General features: G+C 44.5%; 1 protein-coding gene across 6 annotated transcripts; it reads left to right on the forward strand.

The window, feature by feature from the left end:
- The first annotated feature begins 541 nt into the window (after positions 1-541).
- rif1 (replication timing regulatory factor 1) lies at positions 542-25,596 on the forward strand. Of its 6 annotated transcripts, none has more exons than XM_088606093.1 (36): positions 542-567; positions 2,319-2,450; positions 2,907-2,985; positions 3,925-4,021; positions 4,191-4,321; positions 5,506-5,600; positions 5,890-6,079; positions 7,305-7,397; positions 7,747-7,885; positions 8,079-8,230; positions 8,595-8,715; positions 9,003-9,179; positions 9,568-9,678; positions 9,944-10,006; positions 10,578-10,681; positions 10,958-11,044; positions 11,702-11,775; positions 12,370-12,550; positions 13,056-13,163; positions 13,543-13,692; positions 14,431-14,530; positions 14,818-15,082; positions 15,236-15,281; positions 15,541-15,743; positions 16,433-16,532; positions 16,815-16,937; positions 17,153-17,298; positions 17,844-17,933; positions 18,015-18,075; positions 18,716-21,361; positions 21,561-21,710; positions 21,847-21,933; positions 22,992-23,107; positions 24,072-24,225; positions 24,825-24,933; positions 25,236-25,596. In XM_088606093.1, exons 1-36 carry the CDS (start codon positions 557-559, stop codon positions 25,451-25,453), a joined length of 6,909 nt encoding a protein of 2,302 aa, XP_088462219.1. In that variant the 5' UTR covers positions 542-556; the 3' UTR covers positions 25,454-25,596. The 6 variants fall into 6 exon arrangements, with proteins under 6 accessions (XP_088462219.1, XP_088462221.1, XP_088462220.1 ...); XM_088606095.1 differs by having other exon boundaries at positions 24,831-24,933; XM_088606094.1 differs by having other exon boundaries at positions 7,308-7,397.
- Positions 25,597-26,049: the final 453 nt, after the last annotated feature.

The raw sequence follows: 26,049 nt of genomic DNA on the forward strand, positions 1-26,049 counted from the left end.
TGTTGTTGAAGCTGATACCCTGGCCTCTTATAAGAAACTGCAAAAAACGTAAGAAATGAGACAGGTCTTATGGACCTCTAAGTTATTACCTTTGCAATATGAATAAAACGCCGTTTCACTCAGTACACCTGTGACGGCCAGCCACGTCTCTATTACAGTACTTAAACTATTTAACACAGAAGAAAGATGTCAACTTTCTATCGCTGTCAATACGTCCGACAGCAAGCAGAAACGTGCCTTGAAACAGAACGGTCCTTTTCAGTCATTCATATTCATTTTGCTTATGCATTATTAATTAGATGGCCGAGTTCACACGGCCTGGGGGGGGCGGAGAAAGAATCAAACAAGTGTGCGCCTTTAAAAAAAAAAAACAACAACCCCCTTTTCTAACTCTCGGTATCAACAGGGTCTTTCACACTATCCGGTGGTTTAGGTTGTGACAGTAGGTAAAAGCTCTCGGGAAGCGTTTGAGTGCATCTTGTTTGGCTAGTCAGACAGCGGCATTTTGACCGTGGTCTAGCTGTCCGGGATATACACCGCCACCACAGGAGTTGCAATGCGCTATCGGTAATTAATATCGCTACAGTATTTCCTCGGCGTTCAAACACCGCGTGTGTCTCCAGGATACCAAGCGCTCGTGTGTGCGTGTCCGCCGCAGTCTTCGCCAGGGGGCGGGGCTGCGGGACGTGGGGTGAAAGGTGAGGGGTCCGCCGGCGTGCGCTGTGGAGTTTGGCGCCAGCGTTTTCGCGGGGAGGTCAGGAGGAAAAAAAAAAAGAAAAAGTCTGATGCCTACGTGTGTTGTATAGGAGTGTTTTTTAAAGCCGAGATATTGAGGAACTTTTTTTTTTTAATCCTTCATGGTGTATTTAATATTTTGTCGGCACGTTTACGTCGGAATAGCTGAGGTAAGGAAGTTGTGTCTGTGTGTGTGTGTCTATCTATGTGTTTTTTTTTTGTAATGGTTTGGTTGCAGTTTTTAAATGGCGATGCACAGAGCTGATCAAACCGTTACGGGGATTTTATCCTTTAGTGTCTGGCGAAATTAAAAAAAAAAGCATCGACTTCAGCATTGTGAGTTGAATTTCCTCGCGTGAAAGTAATGCCCGTCTGATGACCACATCACGATTCCTGCCCGGACTGACAGTTTTGTGTCTCAGTTATAATTTGTTGCTGCGATTATTTTTTTCTCCCCCATTTGGGAGTGAAGGTTGTGTTGCGATTTTCACTTGCAAAAGTTGAAATGTTACAGTGTAGAGCTGGACCCGTCGATGAAGGCACATACACGTTTCTCGTGTTCTGTCACGTTTTTAATGCCAGCTTTTTATTATTCCGTAAAAAATGGATCTAAAAATGGCTCTAGCATTCAGCATTATTATTATTGTTGTTTTGGAAAATACCAGTGGTGCATCGATGTTATGTTACTTTTTTCTCTTTACTATGCAAACATTCTTATCTAAGAAAAGCCGAAATGCTTATCAGTGTGTAGAGAAGTCCATGTATCTTAATTAACTTGGAAAGAATTACAGCTTTTTATATGAGGTGGCGATGATAGTCAATGATAGCTAACGCAGTAATCCACTTTAAACAAACGGGAATTTCAGAAGGCGAACCTGCAGGGCCCAGTAATTTATTGGCCTGAAACAGAATTGGATTTCGCATTAGATTGGAGATTGTAGCCCAGAAAGCATGTCTTCTGGTTTACTCAAGGTTTTGCTGTCACTTGTGCTGTAAATGACAGAGCTTTGATGGATCTCTCTTCTCTCTGGAGTCCTGTGATCTGCCAGAAAGAAACAGGGCATCAAGGTTTTGTTTTGGCTGTACAGAATGTTGCCTGATTTTATTTTTGTCTTCCCCCACAGCAGTATCGCTCAATGGCTTTAATGGGTCTGACATTCAAGAGAAAAAGCTCTGCATTGCAGGAACACTGCGTGTACCTTCTTCATAAGAACACAAAATGTGCAAAGAGAGAAGGCCATTTGGCTAGTCTACCTTGTTTTTGCTTTTGCAGCTAATTGATCCCAGATGATATATCTGCAGACTTATTTGGGTTGGACTGAAAGAGCTCAGACGTATCATTTCCATTTATTGGGTTTTGTGTCGTGCCCAGTTCTTCTCAGAGAGGCTAGGCTGGACAGTACTGTGAATTTCATAACCGGCTTGAAATATACACACTTTGCCAGATCTGCTGGAGCTTACCTCTTAATTGATAATGGTTCGCTGGGCAGTGTCACGTCTTTTATTTTTTCTGTTTGGGTTTTTGGTTGGCCTGATGTGGCGGCAGATGTGTTAATGATGCCCCGTTGATCTTTGTTTGACAGCGAGCAAGGTGCTACAAGGATGATGGCGACCGTTCACCCCAATAGCTCCAGCCTGATCCCCCTGCTCGAGTGCTTGGAGGATTCCACTGTCCCTCCGACAGAACAGACGGACGCCTACCTGACTATTGCGAAGTAGGTGTTGAGACCCTTGTGGAGAAGAGGAAATGGAAAATGTTTTGTGCTTGACCGTTCGTTGCTAGCCATCACGTTTAAAATGACTGACACTGCTAATCATCAGTCATCATCCCGCTAAGGAGTATAGTGTCATGATGCAGTGGAAGACAGTGTTTAACTTGTTGCAAGTCCGGAGATGTTCCGCTGCTTATGTGGCTGAATTTTTTAGAACTGTGCTGGCAAAGACGCACGGCTGTTAGACCCAGATAATCAGCGGGGTGGGTGTGCTGGTTTTAGGGTTTTGTAAAGAACAGTCACATTTTCATTGAGCCTTGTTTTAACACCGTTGGTTCATTTACCTTTTTCTGGATGTAAAAGACTTTATTAAGTATGTGTTTAAGAGCAGGAATCTACTTTGCACACTCATAGAAAGCTGTAGAGCTCCAAATCCAGACTCTTTTGTTTTCCTTGCAGCCGTCTCAGTGGAGAAGATGGACGACAGTTTATTCCTGCAGTTTTAAAAGACGTTTCACGGCTTAGTGAGGTATTAAAGGTGAGAATTTTCTTCAGCTGTATGGATGCACAGAGCACAGACCCTTGAGCCAGGTTCTGGCAGTAACTGTTCAGACAGTGTAGTCTGTTTTAAGCCTGACAAGGTGTGCTACATCATGGCTGAAAATATTTGATTAAAAAAAATTCTGTTTCTTTAAACATAAGTGTATTATGGCCTTTTTTATTTCAGTAGGAAGGGCCCAGGGCAAGTCTGTCTGGCTTCACTCTTTGGTTTTAAATAGCTGAAATACAGTAATCCCTTTTTATACGAGCTTAATTCACTCATAAGGTGAAAACTCATGTAGCAAATTTAATTCCCATTACGTAATTAAATTATAATCTCCCATTGGTCCCACAACTCAAAAACATTCCCTTAAACACCTAAACTTCACCTTAAATACAGAACAGTAGCTAAGTATGGAAACTTACTTTCCTGGTTACTTATGAGTAACATGCATAAAGTCATTAGCCGATGTAAAAACAATAGGTAGGAAAACAACACTCCTGCTCATTTACGATACAGTAGTTAATCTTTTTAGTTGTTAGCAAATTCATAAACATTAGGTACTATCCTGTACTATATGCACTAAACGCACAGAACCTTTTCTTATTAAAAAAAAAAAGGTTCAAATGTAATATAAAAGGTAAACCCCCCATCCAAGAAGATGCTCTTGGCAATGCTTTACAAGAGCCCAGTTCCTAAGAGTGAAAATCTGTTTGCTGAATGAAAAATCAGGTAGGAAGTACAGCATCTCGTATAAACAAAAACCTGTATAAGGGTCGCTCTTACTCTTGTTAGGTTTTCTGTCACACCATTTCAAAAGCACTTACAAAGTCAGTCAGTTTAGCATGGAAGATCAGGTGGCTAGTAAATTAGCTGTACCGGTTTCTCAAATGATGTGTGTGCAAACATGCGCGCTCTTTTTCTCTCTCTTGAAAGGGGCACATTTTGAGTCGGAATACGGAGCTCTGCCAAGCAGCGCTGCAGGCTTTGGGTTACTGTGTGTTTCACAGCAGCGTCGTCTCTGGCATCCCAGGTACCCGCCCCACCGCGGCCGAGATCTCGCCACACGCGGTCGGGCATCGCCTTTCTCAGTGAACCTGCGGCCACTTTCATACAGCCCTTTGTGCAAACTGTTGAATCACTTCTTGTTCTTCCCTGGAAATGTTTTTAAGTGCACTCATGTGATGGGTTTTTTTTTGCAGAAAGCAAAGCCGAAGAACTGCTTTTGGCTCTCAACACTATCGCTATCAAATCGGCCGATAAGAACATATGCACGAGAGCGCTTTGGGTGATTTCGAAGCAGAACTTCTCGCCTGAACTAATTGGCCAAAAGGTGGGTGTAACAGATGTGCTGAGCCGAGACGAGTGTTATCGGGATTTACCGTGCTCGTGTGCGGATTGACACCGAGACATAGATTTGAATCGCCTGGCTGATCCCCTCGGTGATTCGAGCTGCAGAGGCTCAAGCGTAAAGATTTGAGCACCATTCGTGGTGCTGCTAGTTCGAACCCGTGCTGTGCCATTTGACAAGTCCAAACTAGGACTCCCCAAGCTGTGGCTCAGTGTCACTGGGGTTGAGTGGAGGTCTCAGCCGGAGGTGTGCCTCTTCATATCAAGCCCTGGGACATGATGGGCACCTGTGAGCTTGTGCTGGCATGACTAGTAAGTTTTGTTAAGAACATTTTTTATTCTTACACGAAATACTGCTATTTACACTTTTCAGTTTAGAAAACTGCTATCACTGTACTTGACAGTTTTCACTTGAGTTTTCAGAAGCCACTATTTGTCTCCATTTCTCCATTTGCTCAGGTGATTTCTTTGAGCTTAGGGATCTCTTGCTTCTCCTTACTTCCATGTTGGAGTGTAGTGTAGATAGAGCTCATATCATTTCCAGATGACGATGGCTTGAGACTGAGCATCCTGGAGGAGTGCATTAACCCTCCTTACCTCAACAATAAGTCAGTTTGTGACCACAAGCTGAGATGATTACATTTTGGAAATTCAAGTTCTTTGGATCTTAAAATAAGAATTATTGGCAGTGTCCAATTTTTGTTTTACAAGGATGTTATAGCTTAGCAGGTGGAGTCTTCTCAGGACTGTGCACTCATCTGTAATATTAGTGTTAACGTTGAACTGCTTTGTAACCTGTCTGTCCTGAAGGGCCTTGGTTATATTCAGAAGAGCTACAAATGTTTTACAGGATTTATATTGATCAGTAGTGAATTGTAGCAACTCTTTCTTTACTTCTAAATGGCTTTTAAAAACGTTATTGAAAATTTAAAAGGCTTGTTAATATTAGGTATTCATTTTTATGCTTTTTGTGTTGTTGTTTGAAATTAATTTCTTGGGATTCTCAACTATTTTCAGTAAGCGGTTGAACAGTGAAAGCCTGACTGTTCAAGAGCAAATCTTGAGCTGTATGAGTTCCTGTCACTGTAAATGAGATCAAGGTGAACACGCATAGGCGTTTTGAAGTACAGTATGATCATACAGGTACTTTTTTTTTTTGCTCCACAGGTGCCTGAAATTCTAAAAACGCTAGAAGCAGTGCGAGCCAGGGAAGACATACAGTCTGCTGTAGTGGAACATGAAGCTCTGAACGTTATTATAAGGTAAAAATCCATCTGATGTCTTACCCCACTAGTTGCTCAAAAGCAGATATTCAGCAAAAAGGCTAATTGGTTTGCAAATATTTCTGAATTTCACCTGAGCTTTTAGTTCCTCTTCTGTTGGCTCCATTTTAGTATGTCCTGTATTTGTTACATCTGTGCACAGGTGTGTGGACAGCTCTGCTGCAGGAGTACACTGTGCTTCGTGCGCAGTCTGTTGGCTAAGGAGCGATGCCAAGCAGAGCCAGTCCTGTTTGACCCTTGGGCATCACAGGCTTTCTCTCGGTTGCAGGCTGCTGGAGCAGGCTCCCGTTCAGATGGGCGAGGGCGCGGTCAGGTGGGCCAAGCTGGTCGTTCCCCTAGTGGTCCACTCGGCGTCCAAGGTGCGCCTGCGGGCGGCGGCCGCCCTGGAGATGGGCATGCCGCTTCTGGTCGAGAAGCAGCAGGAGGTGGCTGCCATTGCAGAGCCCCTCATGGCCAGCGTGAGTACCAGCGAGGCGATTACAGTGGTCTGTGTGCTGCAGCAGGGGGAGGTGTTAGTCTGGGGGGAGCCCAGGTCATGTGCCTAGTGCTGGGTCCAGAAAATAAAACTCAGCCAGAAGAATACAAGAGGTGATAAGGAAAGGGAGACTTTTCGGTCCATCTTGCCTGTCTGGAAATCGATCTGAGGATCTCATCCAGTCGTCTCTTGAAATAAGCCAGGTTGTTGTCCAGATAGCTTGTTGCATGCTCCCAAAACCTGGGTCAAGAAGTGCCTTCTGTTTCCAGTTTTAAATGTACTTTTGCATAGTTTCTGCCGTGTCCCCCTGGTTTCTGTTTCTTTCCTCATTCTGTGAGGGTTTTGAATACTTGTATCAGGACTGGACTGACTCCAGAGCTGTGGTATATTTTCTATAATGTGTGAACTAAAACTGCACAGTATTCTAAGCTAGGGTTATACTTGCTAGTGTGTTATACAGTTGGTTTACATTCCCCACCTTTAATTGCTGTATATATCCCAAAAACAAGATCTTTCTTAGCCTGTTTTACCCCCGTATTGTATTTTGATGTATTGCAGATGTTAACATTAACATAAATCCTTTATTTATAGCCTCTTATAGCTCAGCATTTCTCATGCTGTATTTATCTTTACTAGCAGCACGCAAAATCTTGCAGTTGTTGATGGTGTTGTCTGCTGGGTGTGTGTCTAGTCTTGAATTGTATGAAAAACCTTTGGAATTTCATTTACAGCTGCTACACATTTGATTTGATCCGCAACCTTGCTTAGTTGACTAACTGTTCAGGAATCTAGGTTATTGATGCAAATTAAGAGTAGCTGTAGAGTACAGATTCCTTCTCCACATTCATACTCCGTTAATTATATTACCACCGTTTGAGTATTCACCCCTTATCTGTACTCCTTAATCAATTTTCAATCCCAGCACACACACCTTGATTTATGGGCTAATTCACAAATGTGGACCTCGGTTATCAGTCATTTCTGAACCCTTTCATCTGAGCATAGTGGCATTTTTTTTCTTCCTTTCTCTTGTATGTGCTTTTATGACGTTTGGTATATGTGTTGTTTCAAACCTTTTTTCATTCTAATTAATGAAAACTAATTTTGGTGAAAAATAAAGCGTTTAAAAATCCCTTCGCAGTGGTAGACTAGTCCTGTTGTTGTTCTGTCATTACCTGTTCCTGAAACAGTTCTTGTTGTGTATCTAGAAGCTGATACCAGAATTGCAGAAATTGTTTCTGTCCAAAAACGAGAGCAACGTGCTGAAGCTCTGGCCCTTATTCGTCAGGTTGCTGGGAAGGGTAAGTTCATGGAATACTACGTAGATGAGATCATTCAAGAGCAGTTTAAACCTTATCCTCTTTCTAACGCTTTGACAACGTATATTTTTAAGAAATGCGGTGTACTACCGCAGCGGGCATGCACAGTGATGTGTTCCAAGGTGAAAGGTCACGCTGAACAGCAGCAGGCGTAGACGGTCCGATAGCCTAGTAGGATGTTGCAGGAGTGTATATCTCCAGCTCCTCGTGGTAGTAGTGGAATAGTAGTGGAACAGGAAGACGGACACGGCTGCACAAGGGCTAAATCAGCCGGGAGGGAATGTGTTTGTGAGTCTGCGTGCTCATGTTGCTCCTCGTGTTCCCGGTCCAGTCTCTGCACCGCGGCGGGCCTTTCATCAACGCCCTCTTGCACCTGGAAGAGCTGGGCTTCCGGAGCAGCTCCCCCGTTGTGAAGAAAATTGCCTTCATTGCCTGGAAAAGCTTGATTGATAACTTCGCCCTGAATCCAGGTCTGTTGGAGATCTTGTTTGGCCTCTGTTTGCAGAACAACGTGATAACATGACGCTTGACAATTGCAGAGCCCTCCTGGTGGTATTCAAATGATAAGCTGGAAAATGAGAGCAAGAGATTTCCTTTCATTGTTTCTAACCTGCTTTTCTCCTTGTTGACTTGTATCCTCCTTTTGGGTTATCCCTTATGAAGACATCCTGTGCAGTACCAAACGTCTGAAGCTACTGATGCAGCCCCTCAGCTCTATCCAAGTGAAGACTGAAGCTCTGACACTAACTAAACTGGAAGTGTGGTGGTATTTGGTGGTGAAGCTAGGACCACATCTTTCTACTAACTTTGAACAGGTGAGAGTCATTTTTATAGCATGTTTTACTCATCTCTTGGCCCCTGAAGATTGCAACAGATTAATACTGGAGTGCAAGTCTTGCAGTCTAGCTGTTGTCTAGATAAAGGCTACTTCAACAGTGTCTATTACCTCAAATTTCCTTAAACTTGAGCTCACTTTAGTCTGGCGTTTCAGAATTTGGTCACGATTTCTGAAGCCAAAAGGATTGGAATGCAAGTCGTGGCTCCCTGTTTAGTTGAAGTATTGTGAGAGAGGTTATGAATGTGTTCTTGACTTGTTCAATGTTATATTTCGCCTGTCTGTCGTTGTGCTCTGACAAGAATATGTATATATATATATTAAATTGTCATTCTTCTTGTAAGGTGGGGGTTCCTTTGGTCCAGAGCACAATAAGTAGTGACTCCGTTCTGCCGTCTCCTGCAACTCCTGCGAGAAATGCGTCGAACCCCAATAGCACTGTTGGTCAGGCGACACCGAAAACGGGTAATGTGCCAAACTCTGATATTCCCATGGCTCCTGACACCGCCGCCTCGTCAGCGAATCTCATCCTCGGATCTTATCTGGGCAGCCTTTAAGATGGATACCTTATTGATCCCATGAGGGAAATTGCAGTGCAACAGCAGCTTAGCGCAGTCGGCACAGCACAGTGTAGCGAAATGATACAACAATACAATACGAACAACGCCGTCGGTAGGGTAAGAGCGCAGCTTTGTGGTGTTTTTCCGGCGTGCCGTCCGTGCCTTGACGGTGCCTCGCCGTGTCCTCCCCAGGCCCTCACTCCTTCCCGGGCTCCGCTGCTACCCCCCGGATGACTCTGAACAGCAGCGTGCACCTGCTGCCGGCTTACCCCTCCATCCAGCTGCTCGGCCTGGAGATGCTGCTGCACTTCCTGCTGGGGCCCGAGGTGCAGGCGGTATCCGCGCAGGAGAGGCTCCAGCTCAGCCTGGGTGAGACGCCGGCCTTGTTTGTGTCTCCCCTCCCCTGCATCGGTCTCAAGTGAACCGACCAGGCCTGGTTCAGGTCTGGTTGGTGAAAAGGAGTCCTGAGAGATGCACTGATAGAAGGAAGATGTGTGTGTGTGCGTGTGGGCGTGTAGTTTGGTGGCAACATTGTGTATCCATTACAGGACTGGCTTACCTTAGGATGCCAGGCCTTTGTGTCCCATATGCTTTTCACTTATTTGGGTAATTTGTCAATACTGGTTTGTATTCTTGATTCAGCTGGATATTTTTGGCAACTCCCAGTGTGTGCATAATAATTGTTCATGGACATATTTGCTGCTTTATCCAAGAATGACTGAATCTCTATAAGTCTTTGTAACTTTTTTTTTTCCAGAACCTCTAACGCATCCACTACTAGCCAGCACTTCGTTTTTCTGCAAGCATTCAGGTGTAATCATCAGCGCTGTGAAGGATGGCTTTGTTGCAATTGGAAAGGAGGCTCCAGGTCAGCTCTGTCTCGAACTTCAATCAGTTTTGTTCCAGCAGCAGTAAAACACGTTTGTATTTGCCAGCCAGATTGCAAGGTTTTGCAAAACATCAGGTTTTCCATTTCATCAGTGGTTTTTGCCAAAGCTGACAAACATTTGTAACCATTCTTTCTCTGCCCATTGTATCTCTTGTAATGAAATCCATTGCTTTAGGACTACAAACTATATTAGTTTTCTTAATCAGGTCTTTGCTGAACTGTTTTTTGTCTGTTTTTCATAAAGATTCCTTGCTCATTCTTATCTGGAAGTATTTGATTGGATTTGTGACAGCAGCAGTGGAGACAGGTAGGCATTTTGCTCCTTTAGCAATCACTGTAGTTAACAAGCGGGTCGTTAGCTGGGCAGATAAGCTTGAATAAAGTAACTTCAGTATCTAATGAAACCGATTTCCTAAGGTCAGGAGTTTCGCAGAGTTGTTCCAACACTAAAACCACTGTGATAATTATGTTCAGCTGTCTTGTAAGAGTCTTGCATTGTTCTGTTTATGTGTCATAGTCATGGTGATTGATCCTGCTGTTTTAATTAGTGATAACAGAATATCTTATCCTCGCAATTCAACAGCTGTGTAAACTAAAATATATTTGGGGGAAAGCTGTTCGGATCTTGCCGTCACATCAGTGTGGGAAATGTATGAAATAGGTCAAAAGCCCTTCTCTCATTATACTTCGTACCAAAGCAGGTAAAGGTTACAAATTTGCACCTCAATAGAAAGTCGACTCCTCTTTTTAATACAAGTCAGTATTGCTGTTTAAGTACCTTTTTCCTGAAAGCTGCATATGCAGTCCAGTCTTCGCAATGTAAAGCTTGCTGTAGGCAGTAATGGCTTCCTGCTGAATCCCTGAATTTGCGATTGCAGCCGGCAGTAAGAAGGAGAGACAAGGCTCGGAGGCTTTGACCCTGCTGTTGCAAGCCCTGCAGTCTATCGTGAGCTCAGAAGCACTTCCTGCTCATCGAACCCTGGTAAGACCGTGTTTCACCTTGTTCTCACTTCTCCGACGCTTGGTGGAAACCCGTGTAACGCCTGACATTGTACAGCATTAGCCAAACAGGCTGATGGAAGTGAAGCATGTTTTAGTATTAACGCTGGTTATGCATTTCTTTCACGTTGAAAGCAGGCTTCAGGAAGCTTTGGGGTTTGGTTGTTTGTAGTGTAAATGCAGACACGTGCTGGTAGCTGTTTAATTTGAGGTATTGAGATTGCAGCTGTGATGTACTGTACTTCTTGTTTCCTCTCAGGGTCTTCTTGAAGCCACAGTGAAAGGAATCCCTCAGAAAATATTGGGGTCACCAGCCTACCAGGTAGCCAATATGGATGTTTTAAATGTAAGTGTTTCTGAACCGATATATAATGTAAGTATTTTAGTAGTAGTAGTTGCACATGGATTGCTACTGTATATTACAAAATAATCTAGGAGTAATGAACAAAACACCCAGCCTTGTTGTTGAGGTCGTTATGTTTCAAGAAACATGATGTGATCCTTGGATCAATTGTTTCTATTACCTGGGCTAGATGGGCCAAATGACTTTGTGACTGTCACGTTCCTTTGAACGTTTGAATATTTTTGATTGCATAAGGTCATGACTGCACGGAGTGAATACTGCTTGAAGTATACTATACAGTGCATGCACTTGGGATTTTGCCAATGCAGTAGTGTAGTTTTTACTCGAGTGAGTTGGAATTGTCTGAATTGAATGCGTGTGTACGCCCCTCCACGAAGCTAACATTCATCACTCCTGAATACAGCTGCATGCAACTGACACTAAGGAGGGCACTGGAACCTGTTTTCTCTTCTGACCGCTATAAAGCTGCAATCTGGTGTTTTGTAAACTGAGTTTAGAGCAGTGTAGTGTATCGCTCATAATGAATGATGTATTGCTGGAGGAAATGAAAGCTATAGTGATAATTTTTTTTTCCATTTTGCACCTGACTTAATCATTAATAATTAAGCATGCTTAAAGGAATTGTCTTCCCTTTCTTAGGGAACTCCTGCACTGTTCCTGATTCTCCTGTTCTATCACAACAGCTTGCTAGGATCCTGCTTAACAGATGAGAGGTGGGGTTTCATTTTAAATTTATCCATCTTGACTGCTTTTGTTTGTGATTAATTTAAAAAAAGCAGAATAAAACATTATCGCAGCTAATATCCCCTCCAAGTTCACCTGTTTAATATTTTTAAAGCTACTTATTGTTAGAAACAAAAGGGACACATCCACATCAAGTTATCTGAAATGTTGGATAGGGTTTTGTTGACTTTGTAGATGAAGTATTGATGGACGGTCTTGTAGTAGTTATCTCTAAATGTAAAGATCTGAATGAATACATTCACTGCAGAGAAAGTGGTCAAACTGAAAATGATTTGGAAGTGTGATTTTGTTTTGCATTTATATTTGGCGCCTTATTCTCGGTTGTCACACTGGAATCAAAATCATGGCTCTTCCAATCTCAGCATTAAATGATTTTCATCCAGAATGACCTCCTACAGCAAAATCTTTCCCAGTCAAGATACTCGCTTTCTGCGTGCCCAGTTGTCAGTGTTGTCTCGTCTGAAAATGTTATTTAAAGGGCTAATTAAGACTTCTGGCCCCTTTTGGTATATGACTGTCCACATTTTGACTTGGATGACGCCATTTCTATTCTCTGTCTTCAGGTTTTTCCTCTGCTTGGAGACCCTGGTAAGCTCTGGTTTCTCTGGCCCCACGTCTCCACTGGCGTTCAGCGAATCGGTTTTGAGCGTGGTCCACCGCAGTGCCGATCGGATGACTAACAAAGAGCATCTCTGGAGGATGTGGAGCATCATAGTCACCCCTCTGACTCAAAGCATCATGCAGGTAAGGGCTTCAGGTGGTTGGCGTGTTGGCAGAATGCTTGGTCACACTGGTCCATGTTCCAGATTCACACATCCTAGATTTTCATTTCTTCAGATTCCTTTGTTGCAGGGATGAATGTGAAAAAGAATATTCTCGTACCTGTTTTTTTCCTTCTCTGGCTTCTCAACAGAAGTATACTAAAAGTAAAATTGCACCCTAATCAGAAGTGTCAGTTAGTCTTTGAATCTGTAAGGATGAAAGTCAATAAAAACATTCCAAAATGCAGTGTTATTTTAACAATTCAACGCTGTATAATTAAGAATGTATGAGCAAAAAAAGAAGTATTTATAATAGCAGACTTCAGCTTTGCCAACATCAGTGTTCTGTAACTGTTACGTAATTAATGGGACGTTTACGGCTATACTTTGCATGTATTTTAATAAACTAGAATGCTTTCCAACATCTTCTGAACCAAGAGGATGGTTGGTTTCTAATCAAGGCGGTATCACTGTGATTCTGGCCTTAGACCAATGAAGTGAACCAAGGGGATGCTCTGGAACACAACTTCACTGCTGTGCACAGTGCCCTGATGCTGCCCATCACTCATCTCCTGTCTGTGAAGGGATTCCCACAGGTACGTGAGAGGACTGTGAAGCTGGGGTGGTTTTGTTTTTCTTCTCCCATGTCACATGACGCACCCTGATCACGATCATCATCATCGTCGTTATTGTTGAACTTCAGTTCCGGTTTCGAAACCATTTTGTTGCCTCCAAATCATGAAGAGCATTCTTTATTTTTATTTTTTTTCAGTAGTGCACTGTTACGTAAACAGCAGTACTGTGCCCTCTCTGAGTCACTTGTAGTGTTTAATGTTGTGCACTGAGCAGGTTTTCTTCTGTGCTCTTCTCCCATGCCACACGGTCAATTTGAAGTGGCGACTGCTACTTATCCAGAAGCAGAACTGGAGCCCCACAGTGGTGCTCTAATTTCATTGCCGTAAACGTGTTCCTTAGATGACGATGAAATCCCTGTTGCGGACCTGGTCTGAGCTCTACAGGACGTTTGCTCGCTGCTCGGCTCTGGTGGCCACGGTGGAGGAGAATGTCTGCTGCGAGGAGCTTTGCATTAAGATGGCGTCAGGGCTGGACAAAGAGGCTCTTTCGGTGAGTGTCGGAACATGACAGCTGGCAGTGACCAGAACGGTCATCCTCCAGCACGAAAACTGTTCAAGGACCTCCCGACCAAAAGTTGAGAACTGATTAAGAAAGGTGACGAAAGGATGTCGTGCAGGTAAACAGACCAGGAAGGCTAGCAAATTCTTTCTCTAGAAGCTTAATGATCGCGGTTCACTTTCCTGGCAGAAGAACCGCAGAACTAGCAACGGCATGTCATTTACTGGTGTAGTAAAACTTGGCTTAACCCACTTGGCTGAGGGCCGACCTCCAGGCCAGAGGACGAGGAGGCTGGGACCCCCCTGCAGAGGGAGGAGTGACCCAGGGGCAGCTGCAGAGGTGGAGGTGGGATGCAGAAAGGCATACGTGAGGGAGAGAAGGGGATCAGTTATAGAATTTATCTTGTCTTAGGTGAGGAAATGATCTTGGGAGTGATTGTGAGTCTCTGATTGAACTTGGCTGTCTTTATCCCTGCCGAACTTTCATTAAACTAGTCTAAAATATTATATCCAGTGTGGATTAATGTGGGATTGAAAGGTAGAGCAATTACCTTTAGGTGTGTGTTTGAATGAAAAACCGCACATCGAACACCTAGAGACATTAACGCAAGGATAAAACTGAAACTGAGTGATGCTGCTTACAGTGGCTCCAAGGAAAACTCACAATGAAAAGGCTTGTAAGAAAAAGTCTGCAAAAATGGTGTTCGTGTTTTTTTTTGTTATATTTCAGAACCCGTCGACGCTGGAAGCGGTCGTTAGCATTTTAACGGTCATTATCGAATGCGTGGACTTCTCGCCTTACACCCCCAAGTTTCAACAGAAAACCAAATGTAAGTCTGACCCAAGTCTGATGTAAGTCTAATTTTCACCACTGTACGTGGAAAGCAGGAAAATAGGCCGAGGAAGGGGTTCAGAATATGAATCCACTCGCATAAATTCAGTTTAACTTTTCGTTTGCCCCCCACTGTGTAACGAAGAGACTGACCACACGGTGTCTCGCATCCCCGGCAGCTGAAGGTGGAGATATTTCTTTGTCCTCCCGAGGCTTGGGGCAGTCGATTCCCCAGCCGGTGGGCAGACGCTGAGGGAGAGTGTGGTTTTGTCTCGCCCGGTGCAGCCCCTCACACGCCGCTGAGCTGGACGCGGAAGAAGAGCCGGCCCCTGGGGAACCTGAGCGCCTTCCTGACGCTGCTGGAGCGCTGCCTGCAGTCCCTCCCCCCGCCGCCGCCGCAGCCCGGTCCCGAAGGAGCCCCGGCCGCCGGCGCCGGCCTCGCCGGCGTCCTCTCCTCGCTCTTCGGCGGCCTGTCGCTGGCCGCCGCCATCCGGGAGGCGCTGTCCCGGCTCGTCGCCCCCCTCGCCGTCTTCTACGAGCAGAGCGCCAAGTAAGCCCACCCCCGCGCGAGGAGGCTGGGAGCGGGGAAGAACAGTTTTCTCTTGCCCTTTTTTGTGTTGTCGTTTTGCTTTGCTTAAGCCAGGGTTCTAGTATTTTGCTGCTTTATTTATTTGTTTGTTTTCCTTTTATTAATTTAATTTAGGACTCAAAATGATGTGCCAAAGTTTTATTCCAGCCTTGGACTTAAGGTCAGTGTTTCATACTATTGTTGATTTATTGCTTCCTGTCAGTCAAATGAACAGTTTTATGTAAAATAAAACTGGATCATTTTTAATTGTTTATTTTGAAAGATTTGTAACATTTATCCTACTTGAAATGTGCGTTGTATTAAAATCTAAAATGTCTGAAAACTTGCCGTGTGTCTTGATACTATTTGAAATGCGTCTTTATTCAGGATGGGCTCTAAAAGTGATATCGATTTAATCTTTCCTCTGCTTTCTTATAAAGCTCGAGAAGCTGCTGGGAGAGATTCTGACCTGCTTGCAGACTCGCTACACCATGGCTTATGACGATGAACTTCTGGCACAGCTGGCTCCCTGGTTAAGTGTTGTGTTCCTTCACAAAAGCAAACAGGTGCGCAACCAGGTAGCCCAGTTCTGGAATTCCACATTTGCCAAGGTGCCCACGTTGCAGTATCCTCAGCAGCTCAGGTACGTGCTGACACCTATGACACCTGTTCTGACGGATAGGGGATTCATGAAGGGTGAAACTATAAAGCTTATGATGTCTCGCACACAGTGCTGGATTTCCCATTAAGCACTGTAGGCACAGTGTCTAGGGCCTACAAAGGCGGGAAACGCTAGTGACCCACGAAAAACGAGCCGAAACAACATGCTTGCGATCGGCTCTCGGTGCTCCAGATCAATAATCATACGCTATGTAGCGGCTGTTCTAGACACTGGAAGTATCGAAGTGATGGTTGCTCGACTCGCTCCATCAATCACGTGGTTTAGCATTAGAATAGTTTAAAGTGCATCTTGTCAATCGATGTCATTCGATTGGTGTTCACCCCTCTTTTTGCACATTTCGGAGTGAAAGTGCCCAGGGCCTGCGAACACCAGAACCCAGCCCCCTGCTCGTGCATGAAAGAACGTGAGGTTTTGCTTGGAAATCTAATATGCCCTGTTCAAATTCATGGGGTTTTCTCTGTAGCTCTTACTGCTGTATGAGTAGTTTTTTATCTATGGAGTGCTCTTTCTTGTGTCCTGTCTGTACAGTCCTGTGAAGCAGGTTATTTAATTTTTCTCATCGGGATGTTGGCAGCATAATGCCTATAATGAAAACGGAGTCTATTTTATCATAATACTGCAGTCCCAACCTCTCTGCTTGTTACTTGCAGGAGTGTTCTGAGCCAGGTAAAGCAAAAGATTCCCATTATTCTTCCTGGTTTTGAAGCGGTGGAAGTAGATGATGAATTCAGCACACAGGATTCCGATTCTGTAAGTCTCTCCATTTGAAAATTTTCACTCTTATTGAAAATTACCTGAGTAAATATTTATTGAACTAGTTTGTCGATGAGCACCCATCAAAAGAAACCTAAATTAAAGCAGTTAAGATGCTACTTGAGGGTTGAAAATGCTTTTGCAGCCTTCGTGTTCCGTGACGCCTCAGGAGAATTTAAATGACTTGGAGTTGGATGCGCACTTTGCCACTTGAGGTTCATTTCAGTTTGCAAGGGAAAGCTCAGTGTGTGATAGTGTCTTCTGCTGGTGTCTTCGCAGAGTTCCCAGCTGGACACAAAAATCAGTGGCATGGAAGTGAAAACTGCGGGCAAGAGGGACTCGATGCTCACAAGAGCAGCTGACCTGAAGGAGAGTGCTGCCCCGTCACCGAAACCCGTGGCTGTAGGATGACCTTTTTTTTTTTACATTCATTCTTTTTACTTACTGTTGAAGCAAGACTTGCGCATTTGAGTATAACTGAAGCATATAAGCAACAGAATAGGATTCCCGTTATAGGAGAAAAGGTTCTTAGTCTACCCTGCCTGAAGTTGTACCAGAAGCATTAGGAAATTGTATATCTATATCCAACTTCATATAGGATCGGATTTGATTTACAGGTGAAGCTGGATTTTGGATCTCCCAAGATCCCCCGTAGAGAGTTCCTACTGGAAGAGGAGAAGTCGGTGGATTTTGTGTTTATACCCCCTGAGCCCAAGGAACGGGTGCTGACGGAACACCAGAAGGAGGTTCTGAGGACAAAAAGGTTCGGACACCTCCATGTGTCTTGGGTGGTTTCCTGTGGAGGGCAGGGAATTGACTTGATTACACCCAACAGCTGACGTGTGTCTGTGTGTCTGTGTGTCTGTGTGTCTGTGTGTCTGTGTGTCTGTGTGTCTGTGTGTCTGTGTGTCTGTGTGTCTGTGTGTCTGTGTGTCTGTGTGTCTGTGTGTCTGTGTGTCTGTGTGTCTGTGTGGCAGTTGTTTGAGTTTTAAAAACCTAGAAGTAAATGGAACAGTGGTAAATGCTGAAATGTGTCCTTTAGTCATTTTCAAATGGTTTGTGGACGTTTGTTTCAGTTTCCACTGGAGAAAGGTACCCGTATTGCAAAATCTGTAGTCTAGGTGTAATAAGCAAATCGCACTGTTGTGCATTTAAAAATGTTGTTCTGTTGAATTGAGATCCGTTCTTAACTTAATCCAAATTTAGTTAGAGAGACACAGTATCGGTTCCAGGCGATACCAATATTTAAATGTATTAAAAAATAAATCATTGAGATTAAACAGGGTATTTCTGTTGTGTTTTTAACAGAGTTGATATTCCAGTCATGTACAACAATCTTGATGCCTCTCAAGATACGACATTGTTCTCTCAGTACAGTCAGAGCCAAGAGGATTCAGTGTAAGTGAAGTTTTACGGTAACTCGGTTGATTTCTTTTCCCAATATCATCATCTTTACTGATCTTTTTTTTTTATTAAAAGGGATAATAAGACTACTAATGAGAAGGCTGAAGATGCTCCAGGACAGGAGGTGAATTGTGAGGTAATCTCTATTTTGATTTTGTGTCATTCAGTAATGTTTTTATATTTAAACAAATACCTCTGGTAATATAGTTTACTCAGCTCACATTTCACTTTCAAGCTCAGTTTCAAATTGGTTTCAAATTTGCAGTGAGCTACATCCAAACATTTTACTGCTTAAGGGAATTATGGGGAATACGATCTTTGATTGAAATCAGATGTGCTTTTCGATAACATTATGCAGTTGTTTTCCAATACTTGTAGTGATGCATGACATTTCTGCAGTCATCTTTGAATGTCTTCTAACCCCCCAAACTCCACAAAAGCAGTGCATTCTGCTGCACCAGGGAATGGCTTGTCATTGCGTACTGGATGATTCTGTGCCGTTCCATGCCCTGAAGGATTACGAAAATATTTGTCTGTTGCCTTTCTTCAAAGGGATTTATGTTTTAGCAGTGTATCTGGAATCTGAACCCATAGACTTCCTGTTGTGTGTCCTGGGCCCTGCCCTGCCCTTACAACTGCACCCCACTGCTGCTGACGTCGTAGCTCTCATTTTAGAGTCTGAAATTGTACATTGTAACAAGCTGTTACATTTATAAAAAAAAAACACATTTGGTCATGTAAAACCACGAGTCACCTGTTTTTAATTTTTTTTTAAGGTTCAGGAGGAAAAAATGGAAGCTGAAGAAGTCCCTGCCGTGCACAAATTGGACCCAGAGGTAGATAAGGACGACAGCAGTGTGCCTGCTGAAATGGGAACGGCTGAAGAGGAAGCAGCTGAAAAAGGTTCCCAGTCTGAAGTGGGACCATCAAAATCGGCAGCCCTTACACTGGGGGGTAAAGCCACAGGGGAGGAGAGCGCTGTGGAGACAGAGGAGACCAGCGCCAACATCAGCAGCAGCTCAGTCTCTTCTGAAATTGTGTTGGCGACACCCCAAAAAAACGCAAGCCGTCGCCAATCATTCATTACGCTGGAGAAGTATAATTCACAAGGAAAGACATCCAGTCCTGCTCAGGATGGCACTTTCACAGGCTCGCCGGTTTCTGGGGTCTCGAAGTCTGACAGCCAGGAGGACACGGAGACTCAAATGGAAGATCAGACCCCAGAGCAAAGCCCCTGTCCCGATGTGGAAGAGGAAGCTTCTCTAGAAGAAAACGGCAGCCAACGTCAGGATTGCTCGAAACGCGAGAAAGCACAGGAGGACGTGACAGAGAAGGAGGAAGAGAAGCCTGAAGCAGAGCATCCTGGAATCAGTCCCAGCGTGGCTACCGAGGAGGAGGAGGATGAAGACGAGTGTATTCCCGATACGCAGACTGAGCCGCTCAGATCAGATGGGGCGAGTTCGGTGGCTGAAGAGGTACGTTCAGGCAGCGAAGAAGATGCAAAAGATGAAGCTCCTTCTGCAGAGTCCAAGGAGAACACCCCTCCCACGGAGGATTCTGAGGAGCAGCAGGTAGAGACCCAGTCATCTCAGACCCTGTCCAGCCCGAGCGAGCCCAGGCGCTCTTCGAGACGTCGAAGTAAGCCTGTACGCCCCGGGGAAACCTCAGAAAGCCCAGAGAGAGACGGCAAAGACAAACTGAACAAGAGGAACTTGAAGGGTAAGGAAAGCAAGTCCCTTGAAAGAAAATCTGCCGAGGTTCTGGTAGGTCGAAGTGAGGAGCAGAAGGGCTCTTCGTCCGTTTCCAGTCAAATGGAAACTCGGTCGCAGGTTCACACTGCCAAGAAGAGTAAGGCAACTCCAGAAGGGGAGGAGAGGGTGAGGAGGAGAACCAACTCAAGCGCTGTGGCGGAGGCTGAAGCCTCGCAAGGGGGCGAAGCAGAGGATGGGACTCAAGAGTCTTCCCAGGGACGGGGCAGGTACAGGACGAGGAGATCCTCCCAGGGCCTGCTGTCCAGTATTGAGAACTCCGAGTCGGACGGTTCAGAGAGTCGGGAAGAAAGCCTTAAAGACCGAAAGACCTCAAAAAGAGGCAAGCCTAGCAAACGTGTAGACGCTCAAGTGATGGAGGGCCCGCCCAAAAACGAACAAACGGGAAGAGGTTCGGTGGAATCTGAAAAAATGGACATTGGCAGCGAATTGGAAAAACACAACACAAGTCTCTTACAAGCCTCTGGTCCAGAGATTTCTACCGACACCAGCATGGCTTGTGAGACTTCAACCCAGGCTGAGCCGGAGGAGATTTCCGAAGAACAGGCTCATAAAACGGATGATGTAACGGCGGCTCTCGATGCCGAAACATCGGCGAAGGCTTCCGGTTCGGAAAATGACGCTTCCTTCAGAGATGAAAGCCAGAGTGCGACGCCCCCGGTAGAGAATTGTTCTGCCGAGCCCCCGAGTGCCTCTCAAAGCGCAGGGAGGCGCCCGCTCCTGCACGTGTGCTCTCATGGCAAGCGAGCCCGGGGGCGCAAGCGGTTCAAGAGCTGCAACTGCCGGATAGTGGCGGCCCTGCGGCAGGGGCATGCGCGAAAGTTAGGCAAGGAAGAGCCAGAACTGGCTGAAAAGAATAAGACTTCTTCGGAGGGCGATGAGCTTATTTCTGAAAACGGGGCCTCAAATCTTGATGGCGCGCCCCGCGGGGAAGGCGTTTCAAGCTCCGATAGTAGCGTGTTTGAGCCCAGTGACGTGAGTTCCCCGCTGTGCTCTAATGGTCCGGTGTTATGCGCGACATCCACGGGTGACCTGAATCCGGCGGGTGAATCGGAAGAGAAGTCGGACAGGGTCGCGCCGGAGGGGTTGAGGGAACGAGAGAGCGTGGAATCCTCGGTCCCTGGAAATGAAAGCTCTGTGGAGCCGGCTGAATGCCAAGGTGTAGAAGTGGATGACGATGCCAAGCCAGACAGTATAGAAACCCTAGTGGAAGAAGTCTCTGGCAAGCAGGGAGACGAAGAGCGCCCAGATATCCAGCAGACTGAACAGATGCCGGAAGAGCCGGAGCTCTCCGTGTGTGAAGATGGTGGTGTGGGTCCCGAGGATCAGAAGAAACTAGAAGAGGAAGGGGAGGAAATTATGGAGTCTAACTGCATTGAAGCTGCTGAAGTCCCTCTAAACAATGCTACTGTTGACGAGGGACTAATTGAACTGTTCTCCGTGTCTAAGCAGACTTTGGAAACCACATGTTTAGATTCCCCACCCAAGCAGAAGGATTGTAACACTGCTGTTGCAGAACATGAGGTGGGTCAGAGCCCCACCAGTGCAAAGCCGCGTGGCTTTTGGTCTCCTACTGCGTCTCCTTCCACAAGTATCCTCAAGAAAGGGCAGAAGAGGACCCTGGAAGATGATACTCCCTCCCCACTCCACAAGGTAATGTCAGCATCCATCTGATTTACAAAAAAAGAGGTGCTGTTGGTGTCCTCTTAGTTTCAGAGGTGCTTTAATAGCAAATTTGTTCGATCATTGGTGATGTGAGAGAACTTGGAGAGCGGTAGAGGATGTTTAAGTCCTGTGAATAGCTGTCGAGCTTCGGGTGGTACTCTAAACCGCTGTGTCTTTGTGGCTGCAGACTCGGCGCGTGTCTTTTGCCAACCCAATTCATCAGCAAGAGCTGGCTGATGATATCGATCGACGTAGCCCGGTCATCAGGACGTCGAGCAGCTCCCCAAGGTCCAGAAACAGCACTTCCTCCGCGTTATCATCTGCCACACAGCAAAAGGTACCCAGAATTAACATGGATACTTGATTGGTGGTTCTGTGATGACAGAATGTTTAAATGGTGCAACAATCTTGTACTTCCTCTTTTGACTTGTTTGGCTGCAGCTTAAAGCGTTGTCATCTTCTTGCTGTTGCAGTTTGTGACTACTCCAACAAAGGCTCTATTGAGCCTGAGCCCCCGCAGCCTTCATAGTCCAGGATTCAAGAGCTCGAAGAAGTGCCTGGTATGTGATGCAAGAGGCTTTAACATCACTGGTTAACTGCACGCAAGTCAGTGTGTTTCTCTGTTTCTCCTAGAAAGCTCCAGCTCTGTTCGTTAGGAAATGTGAATCCAGTTGAAATATCTAGATAATGCTGACGAAAGGGCAGTGTATTACTATTAACTGGATTTTGGTGTGCCACCTGCTTTTAAACTAAACAATACAACCACTTTAGCACTTGGAACATTGATTAGAATTTTTTAACTGGGAGATGTTGTTGATGTTGTTTAAAGTATTGTGACAACATAGAAAAGTATTTATTTAAAAGAAATGAATCTTGGTACTTTTACAAGGCAACAATCGAACTTTTAGAAAACATTTGGAAAGCTCTAAGCTTTAGAGCAACTTTTGCATGCCTGTTTTTCTACACAGATTTTGGACTGAACATTTTGATCATTTTGGTTGACCTTGTTGCAATGAACTAACTTCGTCAAGAACTCGGTCGCTTCATTAGTGAGAGTTGCTTGGGCACAGGTGAAAATCAAGAAAAACACAAACCAATATGCCGTGCCTGTTAGGTGAACAGTTCCCTTGTGCCATCTGTATATCGGAGCAACAGCTCAGGAGAGCCCGTATGTAATAAAGACGAATGTTTTGCCTGTTGTGTGCTTCAGACTAATTGATGGGGAGCTCCAAGTGGGTGGTGTGGGCTGGAGAGCTTAGTCACAACTCCACTTGTAGAGATTGACTGCAAGGTGCAGCGATGATCTGCTCCGTGGGTCCTGCCTGCTGATCCGTTTTCGGACTCGTCCTCACATGACAGCATTGCAGCAAGCAGTGCATGTCCTTAACCCGCCTGTGTCGTGGTTTTCTTGCTCAATGTGAACGTGACCGTTAATGTGGATGTCCTGCTCGTCACTCTTGAACTGAGGTTAAATATTTGTTTAAACTGGGACAGTGTATTACTTTTAGGGCTGAAAAGGCAGTGAAATGCCAGGATCTCTTGAGAGGGATGGAGCAGAATCCCTCTTTCTGTGGTATGAAGCCCATTCAATTCCCTGCCTTTGGCATCTTTGTTCCAGATATCGGAAATGGGAAAGGAGCCGAAGCCCATCCCCAAGGACTGCGTCTTTCCGGCTTTAGTCAGCTGTACAGCACCAGTGGAGGCCGTCCTTCCACAGCTTACTTCTAATATGTGGTGAGTGAAGTGTTAATGTATGTTAACATGAGCCTGTTTCATCTGTGTTGAAGACTTATTCTGGCCTTCATCCCTTCTCACTGATGAGCTTCTTCAGCTTCTCAGAAAATGCTTCTGCAGCCCTGTGATCAGCTGATGCCTCTTCCCCTGTCAACATGTTACGGAGAGAATAGCACTTCTCGAAATTGCATTTATTTAATTCTTTTCATCTGTGATAACGGCAAAAGTGAAATGACATCAAGCAGATAACGCTTCCAAATAAATGTTATTTGTTCCCTTATTTAGTAAGAGCTAAACACGGGGTTATTCGGTAAGCGCTTATTATAAGCTGCAGGGTTATTCACAACTGTAAACATTCACGAGGGTCTTACACAACACCCTCATGAATATTGGACCGTGCTGTACTGCCCAACAAAAGAAAGCATGCAGCTAAGCGTACACATTTTAACCTTTTTCGAAATGCATGGAAAAAAAATTGCATGGTCTCCAATGAAAGCTTGTGAATAATTGCTCAGACATTGCTTGATTGTTGAGTTTAATGTGCAGCACATGTGGTTATGTACGCTTCACCCAACTGCAGTTGCTTACAACTGAAATTAATTTACAGATTACAGTGTATGAATACAGTCCAAAACATTGCCTCTACTGTTGAGTCACAACAGATTGTGTTGTAGGAAATTGGAATGTAGACTTTGCAATTTTGCATGTTGTGCAACCTACAAAAGTAGTCTTACAGTCTTGTACTGTTCAACTAATAAAACCTGCCTGGAATACTGTTGTGCGCAAGTTTTGATTTGTAACTTAAAAATCTAAAATGTATAATAAGCCTGTTCAGTAGATCAGTGTGAGCAGCTGGTTGTGTTTATGACCATCTTATTGTGCTACTTTTTTTATTAATTGTGGAAATCTCCTAGTGTGAGAAAAGCAGGGCCTTTTATTGATTGCTTAATTTTTAAATCTTCAGGCAGCGTGGATTTGGTCAGCTCGTTCGAGCGAAGAATATCAAGACAGTGGGTGATTTAAGTGCTCTCACACCTTCAGAAATCAAATCGCTCCCTATACGCTCACCAAAGCTGTCCAATGTGAAGAAAGCACTTAAAATGTATCACGAGCAACAGGTAGGACACCACAAATGCCCAACTAACTGGGTATGCATTAATAAAATCAAATGGATAAGCAATAAAGCATCACTCTATATGAACAATGCAAAACTAAGCATTCCTGGATTGATATTCCAAGGGTCTGGTATTATTTTCATGCATTTATTGTGTAGCTTTTTGTGGACTGCTAACATTTATGTGGGTAGTAGCTGCATCAGCATGCACAGGCTGCAAAGGAAGGAGTAAAAGAGCAGAAAGAAAACACAATGTTCCTTCTTCTTCACAGCCGAAACAGTGTGTTTTCTTTGTTCTCTTTTCAGCTATTAACATTTAGCCCTGGAATGAAAACTTGGGATGTTTTTTTTAATTTAAAAGATTAATGATCTTAAGATGCTAAACTACTAATTATAAACACTCAAAATCTTTTTCTGTGAGGAAGTTGCTTGTACTGTCTTCCAGTTCCAAGCACTGGAAAACAATAGCTTTGTTCAAGGCTTCATCTTGGGCTTATTGATATTTTATCATCGCAGTGGACAGGAAAACTACTAGGAAGTGTGCGCAGTTGTTAATTGCTATGTTTATGCTTGGGCATGATTAACTTTTCTTTTTGTTTGGAGCGAAAGGTAAGCAGTGATGATCTGAAAGGCTTTGATGAAACGGAGAAAATGACCTCTGAACCAGAAGAGAAAGAGGCTCCTGTCAGTAGTGAGGAGAAGACTACAACAGGTGAGCTCTTCCTTGGCACTGAAGCAAATGAGCTCTCGCACGTGAGCTGCAGGGAAAACTCCTGCTCTTGGTCTTGGCAGAGGCAGACAGCAATGAAAACTTTTATAGTGAGATGTTTATTTGTGCAGTCCTAAAAGGGGACAAAACTTTGGCTTAAAATTTGATTAACAAAGGTTTTTTTGCGTTCCCTGCAACTAAAATGTTTGGATACACATTTATTGACGTGAAAGTCATACATTTGCTGCAGTATACAAGTCTGTGTCAAACTACATGTTAATCGATTCTCTTAATTTCCCCTCAAGATGTGGCTGGAGTACCGGTTCCATCTGTTGATGCAAAGCCAGTGGACATCATGACTGCGGTCCAAGCTCTAGGAACGCGCCTGACTGAGGAGGAGCTGGGCAGCCTGTCGGCGCGCCAGCTGGTCCTGATGCATGAACAGTTGAGTGACATGATGAAGACCATTGTTGTGCAGCTGCAGTCACGAGTCGGCACTCCACTAGGGCAGAGCTCTCCCTGACAGGAGGACCGCTTCTGCGAGGGACAGTTATTTTTTTAACTTTTAATATGGTAGATGTTTTTGTTAATATTTCCTCAAATTGACCAGAGTAATCCATATCTACCCGAAGAACTGTTGTTATAAATAAATACCTTTTGGCAATACTCTAGTCTGCAATTTTACTGTACCTGCAGTACCTGGGGTGATAGTTAACCTTGGGAGTTAATGTCCCTCTTGTATCCACATCATATAAAGCATCTTACTTGAGTGATGGAAGCATCGCCCTTGGAGGACATCTCGATGAAATAAGCTCATGGAGAGAGAATCCTGCAGCGCACACATTGCGTGTGGCTGCATCTTATAGTTGTTGAATTCAGATTTTAGTTCTAACAAACAGCAGATGGCTTCTGCTTTTTTTTTTATAAGACTGTACATGATTGTTTATGAAATAAAAGAGTCCTTTCCTACTAGCCAATGAGAAAGCAAGCTGTTTCCTTGCACTGAGAGTGTTGGTCATGTCTAGTTAAACTGTATTTTGATTCAGTGACTTTGGTTCTTTTTTTTTTTCACTGACATTCCTGCCGCTCTTTGGAGTCCTGTGGGTGCAAACTATGGCT

This window comes from Lepisosteus platostomus, chromosome 14 (genome assembly GCF_059453375.1).
Source record: "Lepisosteus platostomus isolate fLepPlt1 chromosome 14, fLepPlt1.hap1, whole genome shotgun sequence".
Taxonomy (NCBI): domain Eukaryota; kingdom Metazoa; phylum Chordata; class Actinopteri; order Semionotiformes; family Lepisosteidae; genus Lepisosteus; species Lepisosteus platostomus.